Source organism: Dryobates pubescens, chromosome 26, assembly GCF_014839835.1.
Source record: "Dryobates pubescens isolate bDryPub1 chromosome 26, bDryPub1.pri, whole genome shotgun sequence".
Taxonomy (NCBI): Eukaryota; Metazoa; Chordata; class Aves; order Piciformes; family Picidae; genus Dryobates; species Dryobates pubescens.
In genome coordinates this window covers 10,875,324-10,897,592 of record NC_071637.1, presented here as the reverse complement: position 1 = coordinate 10,897,592, position 22,269 = coordinate 10,875,324, and the positions used below count along the sequence as shown (strand labels likewise).

General features: G+C 46.5%; 1 protein-coding gene across 1 annotated transcript; it reads left to right on the top strand.

Annotated features, from left to right (window-relative positions):
- Positions 1 to 2,726: 2,726 nt before the first annotated feature.
- On the top strand, positions 2,727 to 21,948 carry APCDD1L (APC down-regulated 1 like). Its single transcript, XM_054173655.1, has 4 exons — positions 2,727 to 3,104; positions 15,365 to 15,494; positions 16,013 to 16,571; positions 19,062 to 21,948. Exons 1-4 carry the CDS (start codon positions 3,068 to 3,070, stop codon positions 19,824 to 19,826), a joined length of 1,491 nt encoding a protein of 496 aa, XP_054029630.1. The 5' UTR covers positions 2,727 to 3,067; the 3' UTR covers positions 19,827 to 21,948.
- The last annotated feature ends 321 nt before the right edge of the window (positions 21,949 to 22,269 follow it).

Here is a 22,269-nt window from a genome sequence, read left to right as displayed (position 1 = left end):
GCTAATGTGAAAACACCTTGGTCTGGTTCCCAGTTACCCTGCAGCTGTGTTAGTATTTACAGCACCATGGGTAAAGTGCTTCTGAATCGGAATAGGAACAACTTCTATTCACTTTGAACACATAAATCAGGCCACATAGTTCTGCTGGAATTACAGGCTATTTGCAGTCATTTGTCTCCCTCCACGTGCTTTGCCCAGCAAGTAGTCTGTAATTATTTTATAATAAAAATTATAGGCATTTTTACATCACTGGTCCTCTGCAGGAGCTGAAGATTACCCTGCAATTTTTACACTAGTTGAGAATTTAAGCCTGATGTCCTGGCAGACTTCCAGGTTGGAAGACTCGATCGCCTGTCTAAATCCTCCCGGTATTTCTAACAGGCTGTGGCACTCTTCTCATCCTGCTGGGGTGGCATGCTGTGGAACAGCTGCATTGCTGTGCATGGGCAGCTCTGCAACACAATGGTGGCAGGAGGAATTTTTCCAAAGAGAAAGTGCTTCTTATTTGGGTCCTTTGATAAGGTCCCTTGGAAATTGCAGGGATGAAAGAGGCCATATGAATGAAATCCATCACTGTGCCCTATTAGTCTGACATACGATAAAAGCTCATGATAGCTTACCTATAATTACTAAAATTATCAAACACCTGTGTCAAAACAACTCTGCTCAGGGTTTATTCCCTCTCTCAAATAAATACTTTTAAAACACATCTTGAAATGAATATTAGCATCAGAGGTTGAGAGCGTAGCCAATACTGAAGTTTGTTACTGGTGGAAAATTATCTGCACCAGAATTTTTTCTGGGTTTCAGTTGCCTGTGTCTTCTTTTAAAGGTAACCTCTTGCAAAATAATTCCTCATTCTCTCTAGTATCATTATAAAGGACAACCTTTCTTTTTGCCTAAGCATTTGCTAATTTATGTATTTGTAAATATAATAAAACCACAGTGGTTTGGACATGTACCGAGAATGACTGGTTTGGGGAATTTGAGAAACAAAAAGAGATAAAAACATCAGCTAGAAAAGAGGAGTGCCTGCATTACAAATGGACTTTGTTATTTTTATCTTGGCAAGTATCATTAAACTTCAATTCTTTATGCACACATGACAGATAAGTTTGTCCCAATCCACACTGAAGATGTTGTGCATTATTTTTTGATAAAGTAATAAACCCACTGCACTGAGACCTCACCCTGAAGCCTCTGCTCAGCAAATATGTGACTGAAGAATCAGACCTCGACTTTTCTTCATTGCAACCAATTACTGCTGTGAACTTGGAGACTAGCTTTTTTTTCCCCCTAAAGTTTTCCTTTATCCAGTGAAAGCACCAGTTACACTAGGAAAAGTTGGGTTGCAGGGTCCTAGGGTTCTTCTGGGGCATATGTGCATTTTATTTTTTTCACCTCATTTGCAAAAACGGAACCCATTTTTTTCTGGAAAAGTGCACCAAACGTCAACTTTTAGCATGGGCATGAGTGTTTGGCAACCAGAGCCATCATGGCTCAGCCTTTTCCCCTCACTGCTTCTAAAGACAACCACATTGTTGGACCTGCACTGTGTTTGAAGGGCAACAGACTGGTTCATTGCTAATCATCAATGTAAGAGAAGCAGAAGCATTGTTTTGTCCCAGGCACATCTAAGATCAAATTTGTGGTTAGCTTCATGCCAAAAGCTGATTACAAGCCCTTTATCAGTCATGGCTCTGCCCACAGGCCTTGTCTGGGTAGTGGGAAGGAAATGACTGGCATAAGTTCCAGGGCCCTAGACAAGCACTGCCTGAGGCATGTACTTCAGAGATGCCTTCAAAGGGTCATGTAATTTTTCAGTGTAGGATGTTGAGAGGGTTTCTAAGGGCTGTAGGCTCTTCGGGGGACACCCTGCTATCTCTTGATGGCCCGCTCGATGAGGCAGGAAGATGAAGGAGGGATGGTGCATCTGAGGGCACCATGGCCCATGGTGGGTAGGAAGCCCAGTCCACAGTGATGTTGGGATGATCCCCTTGCAGTACCCCAGTGAGGAGTGATGGCCAAAGCACCCCTAGCAGCCTCTGGGACCTTGGGGAAAGGCAAGGCAGTCCCATTATTTCGAGTGGGGGTGAGGCAAAGGTGACACTCATCTTGGCTCACCATAAAGGCTCTCAGACACAGGGCGGCCTGCTGCAGCCATTGCACCCCACGGCCAGAGCAGCCGGTGGTCCCTGAGGGTAAAAAAACGGTCCCTGAGGGGAAAGTGCCTGTCCCTGAGGGAAAAGTGCCGGCCCCTGAGGGGAAAGTGCCGGCCCCTGAGGGGAAAGTGCTCTTTTTTGAAGGGGAAATGCCGGCCCCTGAGGGGAAAGTGCTGTTTTTTGAAGGGGAAATGCCGGCCCCTGAGGGGAAAGTGCTGTTTTTTGAAGGGGAAAGTGCCGGTCCCTGAGGGGAAAGTGCCTGTCCCTGAGGGGAAAGTGCCGGTCCCTGAGGGGAAAGAGCTGTTTTTTGAAGGGGAAGTGCCGGTCTTTGAGGGGAAAGTGCTGGTTATCGAGAGACAGTGCTGATCCCTAAGGGGTAAGTGGATCCCTAAGAGGAAAGTGGCGACTACCGAGGTGAGAGTGCCGATCCCAGTCAGGGGTGCCGACTCCAGCCGGTCGTGGCGGCGCAGCTCTCCTCTGCCTCCTCCTCCTCCTCCCCCGCGTGTGCGGAGCGCGGCCGCATGTGGGGCGCAGGCGGCGGAGTCTCCACCTCTTCTGGCAACTTGAACCTGTGGCTGCCAAGCTCCATTAAAGCTATCAGCGGCCAGGGGGACGCGCTCCACCGCGAAGGCGGGGTGGGCTGCGGTGTTTCATTTTGAAACAGGTATTTTTATTTTATTTGCTCCCATCGCAAGGCTTGGGGCTGAGCAGGACGACAGCTCCGGAGCCTGAGCTCAGCCTCCCGCCGGCGGGCTGCAGCCGGAGTCCCGTAGCCGCGGGCACCGGAGCGCCGGAGGCGGCCCATGGCTGCGTCGCCGGGCGCCGCGCCCCGCTGAGCTTCGTGGGCACCGGCGGAGATCGCGCCTCGCCTGCCGCCAGCTCCTTGAGGAAACAGAGCGGCCACCATGGTCCGGTGCTGGTGGCTTGCCGGGCTGCTCGTAGGTAGGTGGCACCGACGGTCGCTGCAGTTCTGGGGCGGGTGGATGGGAGGGGGAGCGGGTAACGGAGTTGAGGTCGTCCCTTCCTGGGGCTTCCCGCCACCTCAGTATCTCCCCGGACGCTGCGAAGGGGCAGGAGAAGGCAGGAGATTTCTAGGAGGGTTCAAGGAATTAGGGCGCAAAGGGATCGTATGGAGAGTGCAAAGAAGTAGCAAGAAGTGTGCGATGAGGATGCAAAGAAATAGCAAGAAGTGTGCAGGAAGAGTGCAAGGAAGCTGCAAGGAGAGAGCAAGGACCTTGCCAAGAAGGTGCAAAGAAATGGCAACGAGAGTGCAAGAGTCCCGCAAGGCGTGCGTGAAGAGAGTACGAGAGAGGGTGCCAGAGGGGTGCAAGGTAGTGGCAAGGCCACTCCAGGGGTCGGCTTCAGGACAGGACGACCCGAGGTGTCCCTTCGGTCCCTCGCACCCTGCCCGGCTTCTCCTGGGATGCTGCCCTGCCCGAGGAGGTTTCCTCCGCCGTGCGCACCCGCGGTGTTCGGCCGGAGCGTCCACGGAGAATCCAGAACAACGTGCTCCCTGCTGCCCTGCACCGTCTGCCGCCGTTTCCCTGGGAAGGAGACGAGCTGGCAGAGGGAGCCCGGCGCTGTCGAGCTGTAGGGCATGGGATAGGGGACAGCCCCGTGCCGACGGGCTTCTCTGAAGCTTTTTCTATGTCCTACTCAGAGCGGCGTGCAAAGGTGCCAGAAGGGCTGAAGGCCTGGTGCTCAGCTGCTCAGAACGGTAGTCTTCCGGGGCTCAGCCTCCGCCTCCCACCTGAGGCTCCCAGAGTGGTGGAAGTCCTTTTCCCCCTCCTTCGAAACCCTTTAGGGCTTCCGCGGTGCCGTAGCAGCTTGCTCCTGCCCGGAGCACGGTGAGCGCTTGTGCCGAGTTTAGATCCAGGAAGGGTTCATTCTCAGTGGTGTTTCACTGGGAACTGGCGATTTTCCCTGGGATGATCCACCACCTGCCCCAGCAAGGCACAACTTCGCGAGTAGTCTCCTGATCCAGGGATATGCCACTGAGCCCCAGCTGTGCAGACAGATCCTCAGAGCAGAGCAGGCTGCATCTTCGCGGCTCCCTTTCAGGAAGACATCTTTCAACCCTGCAGTTCTTGGATGAGTTTCAGAAGAAAAGGTTCTGGCTTAAGAGACCATATGGGAGAACAAAGACAAACGTGCTGGGAAAAAAGGCAAAATGATTTATGTTTACAGCAAGGAGCAGAGCCTGAGGGAGGCTCCTCCATCCTTGGATAGAGTATTTTCCTAGGAAATGCAAGGGAAATCCTTGGTTGAGCCTGTGCACCCCTGAGCAGAAGAGGCAGGTGAAAGGAAGGCTGGAAGCATGCCCCTGAGGCCCCCTGGGCAGTCTGGACACTGGAAGTCCAGACACCTGGGTTTCCTGCTGTTGGCTTCCTTTCTACCACTTAGTTTACTCATCTGAGGTTTTGGGCAGCAAAATACCACACTGACTGCCTCTCAGAACTCAGAGCTTACTTTAGTGATCACTGCTAAAGAATCATGTAGCTATTGGAAGTTATTTACATTCAGTGTAAAGAGCCAAAGTTCAGAAAGAAAGCTGTAAGGTTACTTTCCTGTTCTGCTTATGTGGGGTCTTTTTCATATGTCCCTCAAAGATAAGTCTTAGCAAGAAATATGTATTTTCCTTCCCTGTGTATTTTATGAGCTCAGGTTTCTCTGCTCAGAGATCTGCTACACTGCATTATTTAAGATTACTCATTTAAGCCTAGTTAGAATATTTCTTAAATCTTCATACAATTTATTTTAGTCCTGATGTCAGTGAAAGAATTTCCATTGATTTCAGTAAGCAGAGAAACTGGACCTTAAAACATATGTTTAAACAGCTAAGTCAGATCCAGAACTCATTAAAATCAAAGCAAGGTTTGCCAATGACTTCACTGTGAGCAAGACTGACATTCTGTATACCACATAAAACTGAACATCAGCACAAGCATGACACCAGTGCATAATTAGCTGAAAAAGCACTTTAGTTAGGTAACTGAGTCTGATTTGGGAGACTCCTCCAGCAAAGAATCACTCATTCCTGGAAATGTCCCCAGAGACATTGCTGAGTTTTACCTAAGCTTTCATTAAAGTCTTTACATTCCAGTAACACCATGCTGATATTTTTCACGTGTAGCTTCTCCTACATGGCTTTAACATACAAGATCTGTTCTTGCTTTCAAAGTTTATGTTTGCAGATTACAGTGTTGGGTTAAGATAAGATCAGCACTTACTTTCAATTATGAGATTGGGAAGACAGTCTCATAAGTGATAGCAGTACATTCAATATAGATGTGTGTGTGTGTTTGCACATACTTACTGTTGATGTAATTGTCTTTGGTTCAAATGCATGTTTGGGCAATGTTTACTTAACTAATTTATTTTTACCAAGTTGCTGGGTTTTATTCTTTATTTCTAAAGCTGGCAAAAAAACCCCCCAACAACTAATATATTACGCTGGATCGTGTGATATGACTCTATTTGTTCTTTCCATAATTATAGGTTAGCCATGTTTCAAATATATGGATATAGATAAAAACAGGCCTGAGATGTAAAAAAAGCACAAGTGAAAAAAATATGGTGTGGTTTCTATATTTTCCCCACAAGCACAAATTGTTGAGTAAGGAGATTTTCAAAAGCCAGAAATTACTATGAAGAAAACCAAATCTGGAATCCAATGCTAGAGGAGGCTGCATCTGGCAGAACAAAGTTTGGAAAGAGATTTTGCTTTCAGTGGGATCCTGTGTTACCCACAACATAGCATATGTCATCTATAAAGACAATGCTTTCTTGCATTAGACACAATCACTGGGAAGTACCTACACAATGTTTTTATGCATTTCCTTTGGCTTTCTTATTTATTTGCTGAGGAAGAGAAATCTAGCAAAAACGATCATTCCTAACTTTACGATTTTAAGATGGTGCATCTCAGACATAATATCAAGAAACTAAGTGAGAATGTGAACATTTTCACATGTAGTCTTGCTTCTGTAGGTTGAGTGCTGCCAGAGACTGAAAATATGATTCATAGAACAGCTCCTTCTCTACCTCGTTTAAGTTGTGTAAGACCTGAGCGGGGGTTAGTGATCTGCAAGCTGTGTTTTTATGTTTCTTTAAGCAATTAAAAGCTCTCATGCTCCAAAATGCAGCTAGGAGAGTTCTGTTTCTGTTTACAAGGAAAGAAACCCAGAGGTATATTTGAAATCCCAAAACTGTGGAGTGTGAAGTGATAAGAGGGCTGAAAACCATCATTATTTTGGAGCTTGGGCAGGGTGATAGTGTGGTAATCATGTCTTTCATGCTGATGTTTTCTCCTTTCCAGTGAATAGCTTATTAAATCATCACAGCTGAATTCAGCTGAAACTGAGAGTGCTGCAGTGAAGCTCAGTTCATGTGGCACTATTAAGACATTTGGATCAGTGTAACATCAGCTCTTGACTTAGAAGTAGTGTGATGGTACATAAATCAACAGAAGTCTCCCCACTGAGTGTCTGAAGAGATTTGCTTGAGTTCAGGTTTTAAAGTAATGCTTTAAACTTGAGTGTGTCCCTTCAATCGATCACTGAAACTGTCCCCTATGGTTTGTACCGCCAAACACATGACATTTTGGCCTTGTCTGAGTCAAAGGCGGAGATCCCTGGAAGCAGGCTTTCACCTCATACTCTGAGATCAGTGTACACACCACACTCCCTGCTGTGATACAATTGGATTCACCTTGTTCACGCTCTTAGTAAAGCCACAAGTACTAGATGCTGACAGCTTAGGGCTTTTGAGTGTCTCCTCCCCCGTGTTGATACAAAAGCACAACGACACATTACTTTTCAAGCTTTTCAGAAAAACTTTTTCAGAGAAAAAAAATGATTTTGCCAGTCAGATTCCCTGGAAAAGACAGATGAAAATATAAATGACAGCAAAGTTGTGCTCCAGCAGAGCTCTTAAGTTTTGTTAGTTGTGCATAGCCCATGTCCTGTTACTTGATTTTTGCAGCACGTAGGTTGAATGTCAACTTTGATTCTAGCATCTGTCGGCAGCGTTTAAGAGAACTGGAACACATCAAAACTTGGCTAATGTTGACAAGCAAAACAGTAGACTGAAATTTCAGGCTATCTAGAAACCACACCCAGACCCCAAAACACATGTTAGAAGTAACTTTAATTCTGTACTTCAGCTGAACAAGTAACCTTTTTCTGTGGTCACTTGTGATTCTAAGTTAAACGTGTGTGTATTTCTGGTGTGGGCTGTGTATCAGTTTACCACCTTTCTGCAGAGCATTTTTGTGAGGGTAGTTAGGACTACTTTTGAATACTCTTGTCATCCTTGGCTTCACAGGAGCCAAATGGCCTCAGACTATTAGATCCTATTAGATCCTATTTTTATTACTATAAACAGTTTCCTTGCGCCAAGAATCCTGTTGTGTTAGGTGCTAAATAAGGAGAGAACAAAAGGATCGTTCTTGCTTTAGTGGGTTTCTAATCTAATTTCCTGGATTTAGATTTTCAACAGTGAGTACTTGACATGGTAGGGACCTACTGGGATTCCCAGCTGTGTTTAGCAGTTCAGTGCCCATTGCAGTCACTTCTGTCTTGAGGCACCTAAATGCCTTTGTGCATCCACCCCATATTACTAGTCCCATGGAAGCCAGGCAGCGATCTTAATGAGCAGGATGGCAAACAATGTGCTTACACAGGAGAGCAGCTGTATCCCGTGGGAGCAGGGCACTGGGACAGCTCCATGGCAGTGGGAGACTGAAAGGCTGCTCGAGAGTATTCCTCCAACTCCCTGCCAAGAGCAGCTTATTCCTGGCTGTACTAATGCTTTGTTCAGTCCTTCAAAATCCTGCCAAGCAAGTGGACTTGGGCTGCCTACTACATTGTGCCTCAAGAAGTTCACCCTGATATACAAGCCACATTTTTTCTTCTTCTCATTCAATCCCAACAGAACCTCTTTATTCACTGCAAGGAATTCCTTTCCTCCCTTGGTGTTTATGCATTGTGAATATTTATAGGCTGTTATCATGTCCATCTTGCCCCTGCTGTCCCTCAGCCAGGCTAGATGCACTCTGCTCTTTTAATCTTGCTTTGTAACTCAATCCTTCCCACCCCCTAATCATTTTTTGTTCTGCTCTCAACTCTTGTCAGTTCCAGTTGCTCATTTTGCTTTGGGTAAACACTATATTTATGTTAATCTTATATGGTGGGTGGTCCTCTCTGTGCTCCATGGTCCATGCAAGTGAGTTAGATGTTCAAAATGAGGTTGGCATTTTATAGCCAAGCCATGGCCTGATTACTGGTTCCACTCTTCAAAGTACTCCAGGAAAAAAAACATGCTTAGCCATCACTATTAAAAATAGCCATGATAGCCACTAGTAAAGTGTCTGTGCAGGGATTCAAGGGAGTTGCCAAAAACTTCATGGGTGCTCCATACATTCAAAGTGACAGCGTGGCAGTAATTTCCAAACCACCTGCTGTATTTTCTAATGAGTTTCCAGCTCATCTAAACTAAGGAAGATAGATCTGATATGTACCATTTGGTAAGAAAATTAATTCCAGCTAGAATGTCACTGAGTCACAGTAATACCCCCAGGGTGTTGCTCAGTCTTGGACTGAGGTGGTTTTCTTTCTTTCTTGAAAGGAAATGGTATCTCCCAAGTATTCTCACCAATCTCACTGCCTAGGTGCCAGGGGATCATCTCACTATGGTCTCATCTATTTCACCAAATTAAAATGCAAACTTTCACCAGTGTTCAAGGAAAAAAACCCTATAGCATCACCCTTCTCTCCTCTGCTTTCTTTTGTGTTTCGGTTGTGTATTTCTCTGTGCCAAACCTGTGTGGCAACACCAATCAGAGTTACAGAAGCCACAATGTGTTCGCCCGGCCTGAACCAAACTTTTTTCAGTGCTTGCCTATGCTGAAAGAAGAAGGCATGTAACAATTATCCCATTAGTTCTTACCTCCCCAGACGCTGTCCTGTAGGTTGGTGTGGAGGTAGTGAATTGTTGCAGGGGAGCCCTTGTGGCTTCTCTGATTTTGGCTTACAACAGGACACTGTTCTCATCATTCTTCTCCACTCTCCTGGACCCCCTCGTACAGTGCTAGCAGCAGGACAAGGCTTTGAGCTAAGGGTTGGTTACTGCTGAGCTGACCACAATGATTGGGCCAACTGGGGCCTCTGGCCGTATGGAATTGCTCAGCTGTTCTCCAGTACATCTTTTGACACTGACCAGTTTAACTGTGGAAAAAAGTATCCAACTACTCTTCCTGAGTCTGTGCAGTGTCTTCTGGAGGGTGGAAGGGAGAAACATGAAGTGAAATGGCTCCTCTATCTGTCAAGACAGCAGGTAAGTAATGAGTAAAGCTCTGCTGTGTAACTGGAAAGTGTGGTGTTTTGATTAACTGTAGGATATCTCTTGGGAAGATGCACTTGCATCCACCTCTGGTGCTTTTATTTGGCATCACAAGTCCTCTGTTCCAGCTCTTACAGGCCCTGCTTAGTTCACCCCGTTTGAGAATGTTCCATTTCTCCTTGGTATCCCTTCGTTCTCCGAATGGACTGTTCATTGTCAGTTGGTGGGGATGGGCATTTTCTGAATAGGGTGCTGATGCTGTGTTGGTATGGTGATGGAACCTTTCCTATCTGCAGATTCCAGGAAAACTGGGGTCAAGCCCTGCAATCCCATTTACAGTGCTAGGCCTGCTTTCTACTTCAGGATAAAGGGCCAGAGAGGTCAGTTAAAAAAAGATGGTTTATTTTGGTGTAGTGATCTTTGAGGTGCAGGAGAGAATACTTTCTCCCTTCTTTCCTTCCTTACCTCAGATCCCATCTCTCTTGTCATCTATCACTGAATTTGACACTTGTGGGAGGAATAAATGATGAATAAAAGAATAAAATATTCTCTAACACCTTAAAACTCACCACAAGTGCTTTAGTACTTTAATTGTGGACATGAGACAGATTAGGCAGTGATCACACAATAAAGCTAAGCTAAAGCCATAGGATGTGGTGCCTGAACCTGTTTGCCAGTGTGGCGAAGGTGTTTTGAAAATATCTCTAAAATTCTGAGCTGCTTGGGAAATTGGAGTCGGCCAAGTTGCCTGTCAGGATCTGCACAATTTCATACATGATTATGCTCTTGTTATGTGCAGGAAACTCAGGGTGATGCTCTGCAATGACGGCTAACGTAGTGCATTTATTGTGCCATCTTTACAAGAATAACAGAAACCTCTCATGAATTCAAAGCATCTCACCAACAGCATGAACTGAGCATCAGGCTGGTGAAACAGCTCTCTGTAATTACACCCATTTTACAGACAAATAAGAAATGGGATGAATAATAGAAATAGTTTTCCAGAAGCCAAACAGTACTCGAGTGAAAGCGTCGGCATCCTCCCTCAACCACTTGACCACATTCTGGCTTCAGTTCAGGGAGGCATTACTAATCAGGAAAAATGCTCATGCCCTGGCTTAATTTCAAGCACACGCTTAAGTTTCACTGAAGCCAATTAGACTTAAGCGTGCGCTTAAGTCCTGTCCTGAACCGGGTTCAGTTTGCAGATAGGCCAAGTTCTGATGCGAGACTTTTCCAGCCCCAGTAGGTTATGTTTAAATTTTACAACTTTATAACATTATAATATAAAGTGTATCTCTTCCCTCAGAATTGTTCTCTTGAGAATGCCTTTTTCTGATTGAATTAAAGGCATCACTAACTTAATCTCCTCACAAATGCAAGAAAATTTGATTAAAAAACCCCAAACATTTTCTTTGCTTTTAAAAGAATCCCTGTTCCTTTAGTTCAAACCCAAAATCCATTCTGTGTGCTCTCAGGAGAAAATGCTAAAGAAATACTGTTTTGCTGTGTTAATGAAGTCTGTGTGGATAAGTATAATTCACTTATGCGGAATACATTGATATGTTTCTTATCGTCCACTTCGTTCCAGGCTGAACATTCCTCAGAAAATATCAAAGGCTTTATGTCATCTCTAAATGAAGAAATGTGTAATGCTCCATGACTTCAGGCACTGATCTTATCCCTGTGAATGGGTGACTAACTGAAACATTAGAGTTAGAAAGGGGAATCATAAATTCTGGCCATAGGAGGCAATAACATGTAACAGATTAAGCAATCTAGATCTGGCAAAGAGTTGATCTGCAGTAACTAATTTGGTGCAAAATGTAATGCATGCATTTTCTCCTCCATTTACAAACAGATGTGTGACTCGACTTTGCTTTTTTCCAAAGTCAGTCAGCTTGGAAGAACACAAGATTTGTTTCCAACAAGGCATATTCCAGTATTTCTCTCATGGTGGGTATTTTTTTCCTTTAAAAGTGAGAATTAGGCCTGAATCTGGAGTGTACAGCAGTTTCGTAGCACAGCCTCACTGGCAGCCTCACATTTTCAGGCTTGGCCATTGCCTAGGAATCTTTTTGCTGACTTCTACCAAGAATTTACTTCAGGGAGGATTTCCAGTTCTGCCTTGTTAACATTTGATGCTGTGGGTCTGATTTTTCTGAACATCTCTTACACAAATATATGGACTGGCTGGTCAGTATTTGTCGTTGCTGGTGTCTTGAGGCTTGGTCCGGTTTCTGCTGATTGCAGCAGTCAGCTGCTGTTGCCCATTACTGACATTCCTAATTGCCTGAGTGCTTGTGCAGCCCCATTGCTCCAAGATTTTGGGCCAGTGCTGTGGGTGCAGCACGCACCGGAAAGCTGGAAAAAGATACTGTTTTGTCTAGCTGCTGTACTGAGGAGCTCTCTGGAAACGCTTGTGGTTAATCTATACAGACAGACAGGATAACGAGCAAGTGGAAGGGATCACAGTTGGGGAATTTTTTTTTTTCCTCTGAATGAGTATTCTTGTCGTGAAGATGAATTGTGAATAATCCCTTCCTCCTGCCCAACAACTCTTTAAAGCAGTTAATTTGCGTCTCTTAAGATGGAGAGAGGAGCTGCTCTAATGTGCTTCACTAGAGGCTAAGTAACAGAATGACATATGAGTGACAACCACTTTATGCTGCTCTTGGAATAAAGATGTGCCTTAACTACAGATTTTGGGTTTGAAACTGAACTTTTCCAGCTTGAAAGGATATTTGGGTCTGGTGAGATCAAATACACTAACTGGGCAGAGTATTTGAGAGAAGCAGCCACAAAGTTTGGACACAAGCCAATAGCTTTTGGTTTGAGGATGCATCCAGCTTGGAGTCTTGTGTACAGTTAAGACAAAATCCCTAGGAATTCCCATCATGTCAAATATTTACATTCTGGAGGCTCTTTCTTTTTAATTTTTTTTTCCCCATGGAGTTTGATCCTGATTATAAAAATTCCCTTTTCTATTGAATGTGTCAAAATGGAGTGATTGTGTTGCCAAAGTGTCTGTGCTCTCAAACAATGCAGACTTTTAACATTTCTGCCAAAAGTAGCAGTAAGGGTTCAGTTGAATGTCGAAGCTTCTGCTGCAGTAAGCACACCCAGAGTGCAGCTGGTGAGCTGGGAATGGGGCTGTTTTCTGTGCTATTATTTTGGAATGGCCATAGAGTACACCCATACCTCTAAAGTCTTTCTGCAGTTGTCAGCAAGAGCAAATCTGACCCTTAGAGTCCCTTACCTCTAATACATATACTGTCATTTTTTCAGTTTACTGTGTTCTCTAGGATAATAATTTAATGCTTAAGTGTAATTCAGTTTGGACCAATGACTCTCCAAAAGTAATTAGGCCTCTTGATAGGGCAACCAGCTGAAATGGCTGCAGGTGAGTTATAGAAGGCCTGAGGCCACAAAGCACCTTCATGAGCCACCAAAGTAAAGGTTTAGCTAACAGCAAACGGTTTTGCCAACCAGTGTTTTCCCATTTTCATATGAAGACTCACAGGAACTGCTTTTTAGGTAGGAAGCACTAGGGCAAGGAATTGTAAAGCAGCTAGCTGTGCCTGCTTACCACATCCAGCTCTTGAAGATGATGAAACCAGTACCGTTGTGAGTCTGCTGCAGAAGGAGACCTTAACACTAATAATGTGCTCTAGTGCATAGTAAGGTAACAGCAAATGCAAGGTGGTCTCACTGGCCTTTGGGTAGATAGGCTGCTTCTGTTGCTGCTCTCCTGCTTCACTGAGGGCTTTGCAATTGTTTATTCCCTTTGTGGTAGCTTCAGGGTTTTAGTGTTTAAATTACATAAATACATTTCAGGGACCCTGTCACTGTGACAAATAAAACTTTTGCAAATGGCAGTACCATACTGAAGTGCCTGAATTAGTCCACCAGACTCAAGTTTTTTATTACTAGATTAGTAATAAAATACAATTGGAGTGGAAATCTCTCTGCTTTGCCACATGTTCAGGAGCTCCCAACTTGCACAGCAGATATTTAATTACCAAGTTCCCATTTGACTTGGGCTTGTATTTGTGGCAAACTTGGATGTGGAAGATTTGTAACAGGGATTTAACCCTCTGTGTGTGTAGAGTGTGTTGATGCCAGGGATGAGAGACCCCTGTCTGAATAAATTTGCTGTGGGAATCAGAGGAGCCTCCCTGGTGGGTCCCAGCTGTGAATCTCACCCTGAGTGTTTATATTTCTATTATATCCTAAGCTTGTGAGACATGGAATTTTGCTGACACTGCTCAGCAGCTCACAGTCTTGCCTGTGGTCTGCAGCAGATGCATATGTGCTAGCTTCATCTGCAAACTCTTCTGTTAGGAAGGTGATCACAGTCACTTGGCTTGGGCTTCTCACAACCTCACCTGTCCCTTTCTCCCACTTGCAGCAGGTGGTTTGGGTTTCTCTTGCCAGTGAAGGGTCTGTTTTAGGCAAATCTCCCTATACAGATCATGGAATGGTTCAGGCCACACAGAACATATGTGGCATGCAGGAACTAAGACAAGCATTTGTAACTCTGTAGCTTTATCTCCTTTACTGAGTGAGGTAAGAAGGTTTGCAAATATTTAGCTTCCTCACTCTATGGAAGAGTTATATATTTATGTTAATATATATTAGATATTTCTTTCCAGGTGATAAGCAGAATGGAGGGCAGCCTGTGTCCTAACCTTTGGTACATAGTGAATAGGTGGCCTGAAAAATTCCAGTGCACTGCTAAGCAAACTGCAAAGTACAGCTACAGCAAGCAAGCCCTGGCTGGGCTCATAAAGCCTGGGCAGCCTGGGCTGAACAGCACCAGGCCAAGGGACTAGGCTCTGTCAGGCAGGACAGTTGTAAGATAGCACAGAGTCTTTGGGGTTTCTGGAGGAGCTTCAATGAGAGCTCATTTTGTGGTGTTATAGAGAGGTAAATTTCAAGTTTCTTACTGAAGCAAACTCCTAATGAGTGCCACAGAAGTTTGCTTAAGTAAAGAGTGAATAATATATAGCAATGCATGTACATATATATGTGTGCATGCAGAGGTCTTCAGGATTTAGCTGAGTGTTCACACATTCCCTAAGCCAATAACATCCGTTGTTATGGGAAATGAGGTAAGTGACAGAATTACTGTCCTTATGGCGGGCGACAGGCGAGTCTAATGTTCCCATGCTGTAATTCCCTGTTCCAGTTACTGCTTCAACAATAGCGAGCGAGAGAGAGAGAACATGAACAAAGAGCACTCAGTTGTATTTGAAGATTTAATCTAAAAATTAGCTGGATTCAGATGAAACTCAAGTTGGAAAACAGTAAAATAAATAAAAATCTGTATCCTTAACTAAGAGCTTGCAGCTTAGCTAACCCGTTAGGGTTTCAGTCTCCAGCTAGCTCTTCCAGCTAATGCAGCCAAAGGAGTTCTAGGCAGTGATGTTTGAAATGTTTCTGTGTCAGTGAAGCTGCTGAGAAACCCAAATGCTGAGCCCTTGGCAGAATCTGAGCTGTTGCTATCGGTACCTGCAGATCTCTGCAGCCCTTCTGGCCCGGGACTGAAGCTGTCCACAGGTCAGACCCAGGGGTATGTTAGGGAACCCCAGGATGTATGATGGCAACCCCAGGATGTGTCAGGGCATTTGCGGCTTTTGAACACCTCCAGGGATGTGTTAGGGCAGCCCTGGGGATCTGCAGCCCTCATGCAGGCGGTGCCGGCCCCGAAAGAGCCCATAGCGTTACCCACTCCGTTACTCCCTCCCCAGCTCCGCGCAGGGCCGGGGGTGGGCCGCGGTGCAGCGGGCGCAGCAGCCCAGGGCTGGTCTCGGGGGTGCTGACGGCCTGCCCTGTCTCTCTCTCCCCGCCCCGCGCAGCCTGCGCGGCCGCGGAGCCTCCGCTGCGTTGGGAGCCGCGGTGCCGGCAGCAGCTCCGCCACCTGCAGGACGGCGCCAGGATCGCGGCGCGGCTGCCCCCCCGCCTGGAGGGCCGATGGGTCTCCACCGGGTAAGGTTCCCCCGGGAACGCGCCCCCGGCCCAAGCACAACCCCCAGCTCCTCTGCACTGCTCCTGCCCTGCTCCTGCTGCTGCCGGGCTGGGCAAGGCGGCATGGAGGAATCGAATCCCTGAACCACAGAAAACCTGTGCCCTTCTGCCGCCTCCTCAAACACGCACACCCGGCTGGAGGGAGGCCTCGTGTCCTCTTGCTCCCGGATGCCCTTGAAGCCTCTTCCCTTTCTCCCCCGTGAGGGTGCAGCCGCTGAGCAGCTCACCTGACTCCCAGGGGCATGTGGCACAGAGCACAAGATCCTCTCTCCAGCACTGTCACATTTTTGGTAACAGATGCCCATGTCTTAAAATCACCCAAGGGTGGCCACCGGCTGTGGGAAGCTCTTGCCCATGATGCTGCTCCCACTCATGCCTGTCCCTCTGCTCCCATACCCTGGGTATCCCTGGGGAGAGATTTGACCATGCATACCAGTGACCACACGCTGTGGGTGGCTCAGGACTACCTTCCTCCCCAGGTGTGAGGTGCGGCCAGGACCCGAGTTCCTCACTCGATCCTACCTCTTCTACTCCAACCGCCTCTTCAAAGCTTACCAGTTCTACTACTGGGACCCCTCCTGCCACGACCCCTCCTACACGCTGGTCATCAAGGGCAAGCTCCGGCTGCGCCAGGCCTCCTGGATCACTCGTGGGGCCACCGAGGCTGACTACCACCTCCACAAAGTCGGCATTGTTTTCCACAGCCAGAAAGCCATGCAGGAGGTGGCCTCCTGGATCAACCAGACCTCCAGTGAGGGCTGCAGTGGGTTCCTGCCCCTGGGGCGCACCTGGGCTCCTGGAGCCCTCTATGAACTGCTAAGTGCCAAGACTGAGCGTGACTGCACAGCTGCCTTGGGCTTTGCCATGCATGAGCTCAGCCTGGTGCGGGTGGAGAAGCACTACCAGCCCTTGCTGCAGCCCCAGCAGAGCGGGAGCCGGCTGGTGGAGGAGTTGTACCTGGGGGACATTCACACAGAGTGGGTTGAGAGGCTCCACTACCGACCGACTGGTTATCAGCGACCCATGCAGAGTGCTGTGGTAAGGACGATGCCTTTATGTGGTTCTTGAGCTTTGCCAAGCATGTGTGATTTCCTTACGGTTAAAATACTGCCTGCACTTAGCCCCTAATGTCCTGAGGGCACACAGATGAGGAAGGAAGAGCTGCAGTGTGGGTTCCCAGGGTGCTGTCTGGGTGCTCTGTGGTATGCAGGGTTCACCTACTTTCTTACCGAGAGAGCAGGACCAGTGTGGGTATGAACTCAGCAACACCGCCACCAGAAACTAGCCTGCCTTGGCATGGGCCTGGAGTTAGTGGCTTTTCTTTGGCTCTGTATGTTCCTAGGAAATGCAGTTTCCGAGTTTCTTACACCAAAACCAGTGAAAGCTTTGGGCTGCACATCATTAGAGACTGCCTGCTCTGTCATTTGTCCTTCTTCCCTCTTCTGCACTTTGCTGTGTCCTCCAGATTAAGAGAGGAGCAAGAAGCCACATCTGCCATTAAATCATTAGTCCTTGGTGTAGTGCCATTAGCAAAGGAAGTTGCCCTGCATGCAATTATGTTGTTACACACAAATCAAACTTTCATTTTGCCATAAATAAAACCAAGCAGGAGACTTGGTTGCCTTTTCTTTTGTATTTTATTTTAAATGTTACTCTATTTTACAGCAGGTTAGCTCATTTCAAGGAAAGCACATTTCCATCTGAATCGTAGCTAATCAATTCAGAAATGGTTGAGCAGTGAGATGGGGTGAAAAAAGCTCTCAGAACATTACCAGATAGAGCTGAATTGATACAATTATCCTGGGGGCAACATTTCCCCATGCTCCAAACTGCAGAAACGGAACCCTGAAAAACACAGAGCAATACCCCTCAGCCCCTTGGAAGTAACGTTCTCAAAGTGGTTCAACTTGTGTTATCTTGGGCCAAAACCATATATATGAGCAAAACCAGATGGTAAACATAAACACTTTAAAAAGTTAATTTAAAACCAAACCTAAAGATACTGAAATTCACTCTCTGAATGTAGCACTGTAATTAATCAGCTAACAGCTCTCCAATGGACCAGCACATGATGTCACCACTTGGCGGTAATTAGAAGCTGCCATACATTAGAAATAACTTCACACAACTGCTTTAAGCAGGTCCCATTTTTGGCTTCATGTCTGTGGTGATAATTTTATTGGGCACAGGATTTTTCTTTGCTCTGAACTAACACCCATTTGCTGGTGAGTTGCACAGATATGTTAGGAATTATTTTTTAACCCTCTTTATGAAAATATCACTCCTTCTCCCCCCCCCCCCCCCCCCCTTTAAATTTATATCTGTTCTAAAGAAACCCATTCTCCCCAAATTACCTTTCATTATCAAAGAATTTCCTGTCTAAGCAGAGCACATGTATTTGCCAACTTCTGGGATTATTTAGCCATAATGTACTGTGTACTGTCAGCACTCATTAACGTGACAGTAGCAGTAAAGCAAGCTGAAAATGACTAAATTACAGTAGACTCCAATCAACTTGCATGTAAATTACCCACCCTACAGTTAACTACTGAGTTATTTAACCTTGTTGCATATGACAGTTCAGTAAAGATTAGCTCGTGTTCTGGAGAACGATATAATGTTCAAACCCTGGTTATTTAAAAATAAATCAGTTGTGATATATGGAGTATAAGAAAAAGTTCCAACCTACACAAACCCCCTCCTGGCACTGGATCAGCTGCAGGACTGGTTTGACTCAGAGCTCTGCACAAAGCACAGCTGGAGAAGCAAAGGTCAGGGCCTCATTTTGCAGAGGGTCCTTTTCTCCGTCTCCAGTGCAGTGCCCATTCTGGTTGCTTGGCAGACCCCTGCCTGTTTCTTCCCCCCCCCGCCCCTGGACACAACCCACAAACACAGCCACAGATATGGGAGTGTGGGCAGAGGTCTGTAGGGCTGCAATAGGAAGGGGATGAGAAGGAAGCAGGATTAGGGTTAGGGAAGCAGGACATGCCATGCTTTTGGCTGTCCTGGAGAGGCTGCCATTAGTGTGGTGCAGTCTGGGTATAGGAGCCTCCTCAGGGTGAGCTCTCAGCTTTCTCACTGCTGAAAAGGCAGCAGCATTTTCTCTGAATCACTGCAGATGTGGGGGTATAGCTGATACCTCCCACCACCTTTGTCTTCACCCATGGTGCATGCACAGCTTGCAGTAGAAAACTTCTGGGGAACAACCTCAGGGGCCCAAGGGAGCATTCTCTGCCCTGGCAGCAGCTCTGCCCTTGACCTGTCCCCCTCCCTGCAGCCTGTCCTTAGCAGCCCTGCCAGTGGGCAGAGCACAGCCTCAGGGCACAGCCCTCTCTGTCCTTCCCAGCTACCAGAATAGCAAAGAGCCAGGGCAGCGCTTTATCTCACTTAATCTTCTTGGATGTCTTGGGCCAAGTTCACTGCAGCTGAACACCCTGGTGTGGAAGTGGGGAGTTTGAGCTTTTTCAGTACTCCAAGAGGGTTTTTTGCTTATCAGTTTACAAACCTGTGATTGTTTGTCTCCTGCAGCACCACGTGCATCCTTGCCCAGCCTGTGGAATCATATACAGAGCTGATGAGCACCACCCACCCATACTGCCTGCCAGAGCTCAGCTTCCCATGCAGCTGAGCGGCAGCTGGGTGAGCACCCACTGCGAGGTCCGACCTGCCGTGCTTTTCCTGACCAGGTACTTCATATTCCACGGTCACAACCACACCTGGGAAGGTTACTACTATCACTACTCTGACCCACTCTGCAAACAGCCGACCTTCACCATCTATGCGTCTGGGCATTACACCCAGGGCATCCCCTCCTCCAAAGTGAGAGGTGGCACAGAGCTGGCCTTTAAAGTCACCCAGGCTCGGGTGACACCGATGGATCAGGTGACAGTGATGATGCTGAACTCCTCAGAACCTGGAAGCTGTGGGCTGACAAGCTCCTGGAGTGCTGGGGTGGAGCAGGATATAACCCCCACAAATGGATGTTTGGCTTTGGGCATCAAGCTGCCCCACACAGAGTATGAGCTTTTCAAAACGGAGCAAGACACGAGAGAGCGCAGCCTGCTGTACATCGGCGAGAGGCCCACGGACGGGTCCAGCCCCGACAGCCCTGACAAGAGACCCACCTCCTATCAGGCACCTCTGATTCAGTGTGCAGGAGCGTCAGAGGAATTCCCCAGCTATGTTAGTCTAAAATACTTGGGAAAGAAGGATGCTAATGGGAATGAAGCACTAAAACCTTTGCCTGTGGCCTTTTTATTGTCTGTAGCACTTCTGTTTTTAAGATGGGACTAGTTTTCAGTTCAGGTACAGCACGGAATTCAGATAGTCCTGGTGCTAGCATCATTTTTATAGCCTTCAAACAAGCACATCTGGAATCCGTTTTACTCAGCTTTGGAAACACTCTTTAGAAACACCCAGCAACGGTGGATGAAGCCAAGAAGAAACTCCTTACGACATGCTGTTTGTCCTGTGGCTTTATTGCCCAATCTCCCCTCGCTGCATACATGTTTAATGTAGTGACATGGATGTGCTGCACATTGGGATAGAGAATTTAGCAACATGAGGGGGGAAGAAAGGAACATCAACTACAGTTGCTGCTTTGAGCTTTTGACATTGCTAAGATTTAATCAAGAGCTTGATTCAGATGTAATTCAACCATCCAAAGTGTCAGCTGCTGAGTTTCTTTGAGGTTAAGTTCCCTCCCATCATACTCCTTGTTGCTGCTCTGGCAAATTTAATCTGCAGTCAGTCAGCAGTAGACAGCAAGTGTTCTTGATAAGGGCACAGTTCATCCTGCCTTTCTCAGTTTACAGACATTTCCTGCAGTTTTCCTGCCTATGTAGGCACACAAAGATGGCAGCATACAATCCTCCACTCAGTGTGTGCCCTTTCAGAGCATTACCTCGACAGACTGTTACACCTGACTCTGAGCATGAACGAAGATACAGGAAATGGAGAACATTTCTCTGCACAACTGCTCCAACCTCCAGCAATACCTAGCTGCAGACACGGCATCCTCGCTGCTTTATTCTAGCTTTCCCATGTAGTACTGGCCTGTGGGACCTCAGCAGTAGCTTCATGTCACTGCCAGCCCTGTCCAGCAGACACAGTGCCAGGCAATCACAGCTCACACTTGCCATGCACTGAGCAAAGCAAAAGATTGCTTCCAAGTCTTCTCGGGCCATAAATTTTCCCTGTGTCCTTTTTGGTAAGTGTACTGGCATGCCAGTTGATGACCCAGCCTCATCCCTGTAAAGATGTTTTATAAATCTGCCTCTAGTGAACAGTGGGCTGAGGAGATACACAAATCAGACAGCCCAGTCAGGTCACACTGCTTTCTACTGACAAGAAGGACAAACTCAGAAATTATATTCCCTGTCTGCTGCAGCCAAGAAGCATATAACTTACTTGGAGAAGCCCTCCTACCAGTAGCTAAGTCCTCTCCAAATAAGCCTATATATCTTACTCACAAAGGGTATTTTGTTAAACCAGCTATGCAACAGCTACCTTCTTAATGCTGTATTTACGAACTTGCAGCTTGTATTTTGATAAATTATGGGGTTTATAACATAAAAATACTTCTGGGGGATCTGTACATTAACTAATAATTCAAATGAGATGCTCATTAAATGCATTCAGTTGTGACATAAATGTTGTCAGCATGTTCGCATGTTCCAGGCCCGATCACACATTAATCATGCACATACACTCACACAAAAAGGCCAAGTTTGGCTGCCTTGCCTTCGGTTCCCTCTGCACTCAGGGGAGAAGGAGGCTTCTCCAGGGCTTACTTCAGCAGGCAAAATACCTCCCTGTTTCTAAGGGCTGTTGTGTTTTGTTGGCTGCCACTGTGTGGAGATCCACGGGTAAATGTTTGAAGAACCAGAACTGCATCTTGGAGAACATGGTGTGTCCTGGGGGATGTCCCTGCTGAAGTGCTATCAACAGGGGCAAGTTCAGGGTAGCACAGCTGCATCTCATGTATGCCATACCCATGACAGAACTTCAGCAGATTGGTTTCTCATCACCATGTTAGAGCTGTCACTCACTGCAGCCTGGAGGAAAAGTTCCTGTGACTAAAAATTGGCATGGGTACACATTCCTGCAGGATCCAAAGATGTCCATGGAAAGAGTAGGCCACAGCCTTGTGCAGTGTTTGGAGGGTGCATGGAGTGGGTAGAAAGCAATTCCTGCCTTTCATTTACCCCCAAGAATGAGATTTCTGTGCAGATACATTTTTTCCTTTGTTTTATGTAACTTTGGAATGGATTAAACTTAACAAGTGTTCAAATATTGCCTGCTGTAAAAACTCCAAGACCACAGATCAGTTCAAAGTAGTGATGGGATTAACATGATGTAAAAGTCAGAGGACAGTATCACATCCTTCTGCTACAAGCACCGGAAAAAGCTCCACCACCTCTAGCAAGTCAACCAGCACGGGGCTCCAGTGAGGCTTAGACTTTGCAGAAGGGATGGGCTACGCTGACTAATCTTCCCTAGGAAAGCCTCATCAGGAGCCTCTTTGTCCTCTGTTTCCCCTCTTTAAGTACACTTCTGAAAGAAAAACAAGCCATGAAAAAGCTATTTGCATAAATATCATCACTTTTATTGTTCTGTTCACAGTTTTGGGAGAAACATTCCTAAATTACACAGTTATTCTCTTTAGAATTTGTGTCTTTTTTTTCCAATTTGAATTTGCCTGGCTTCAGTTGCCAGTCAGTGATTCTTGGTGTGT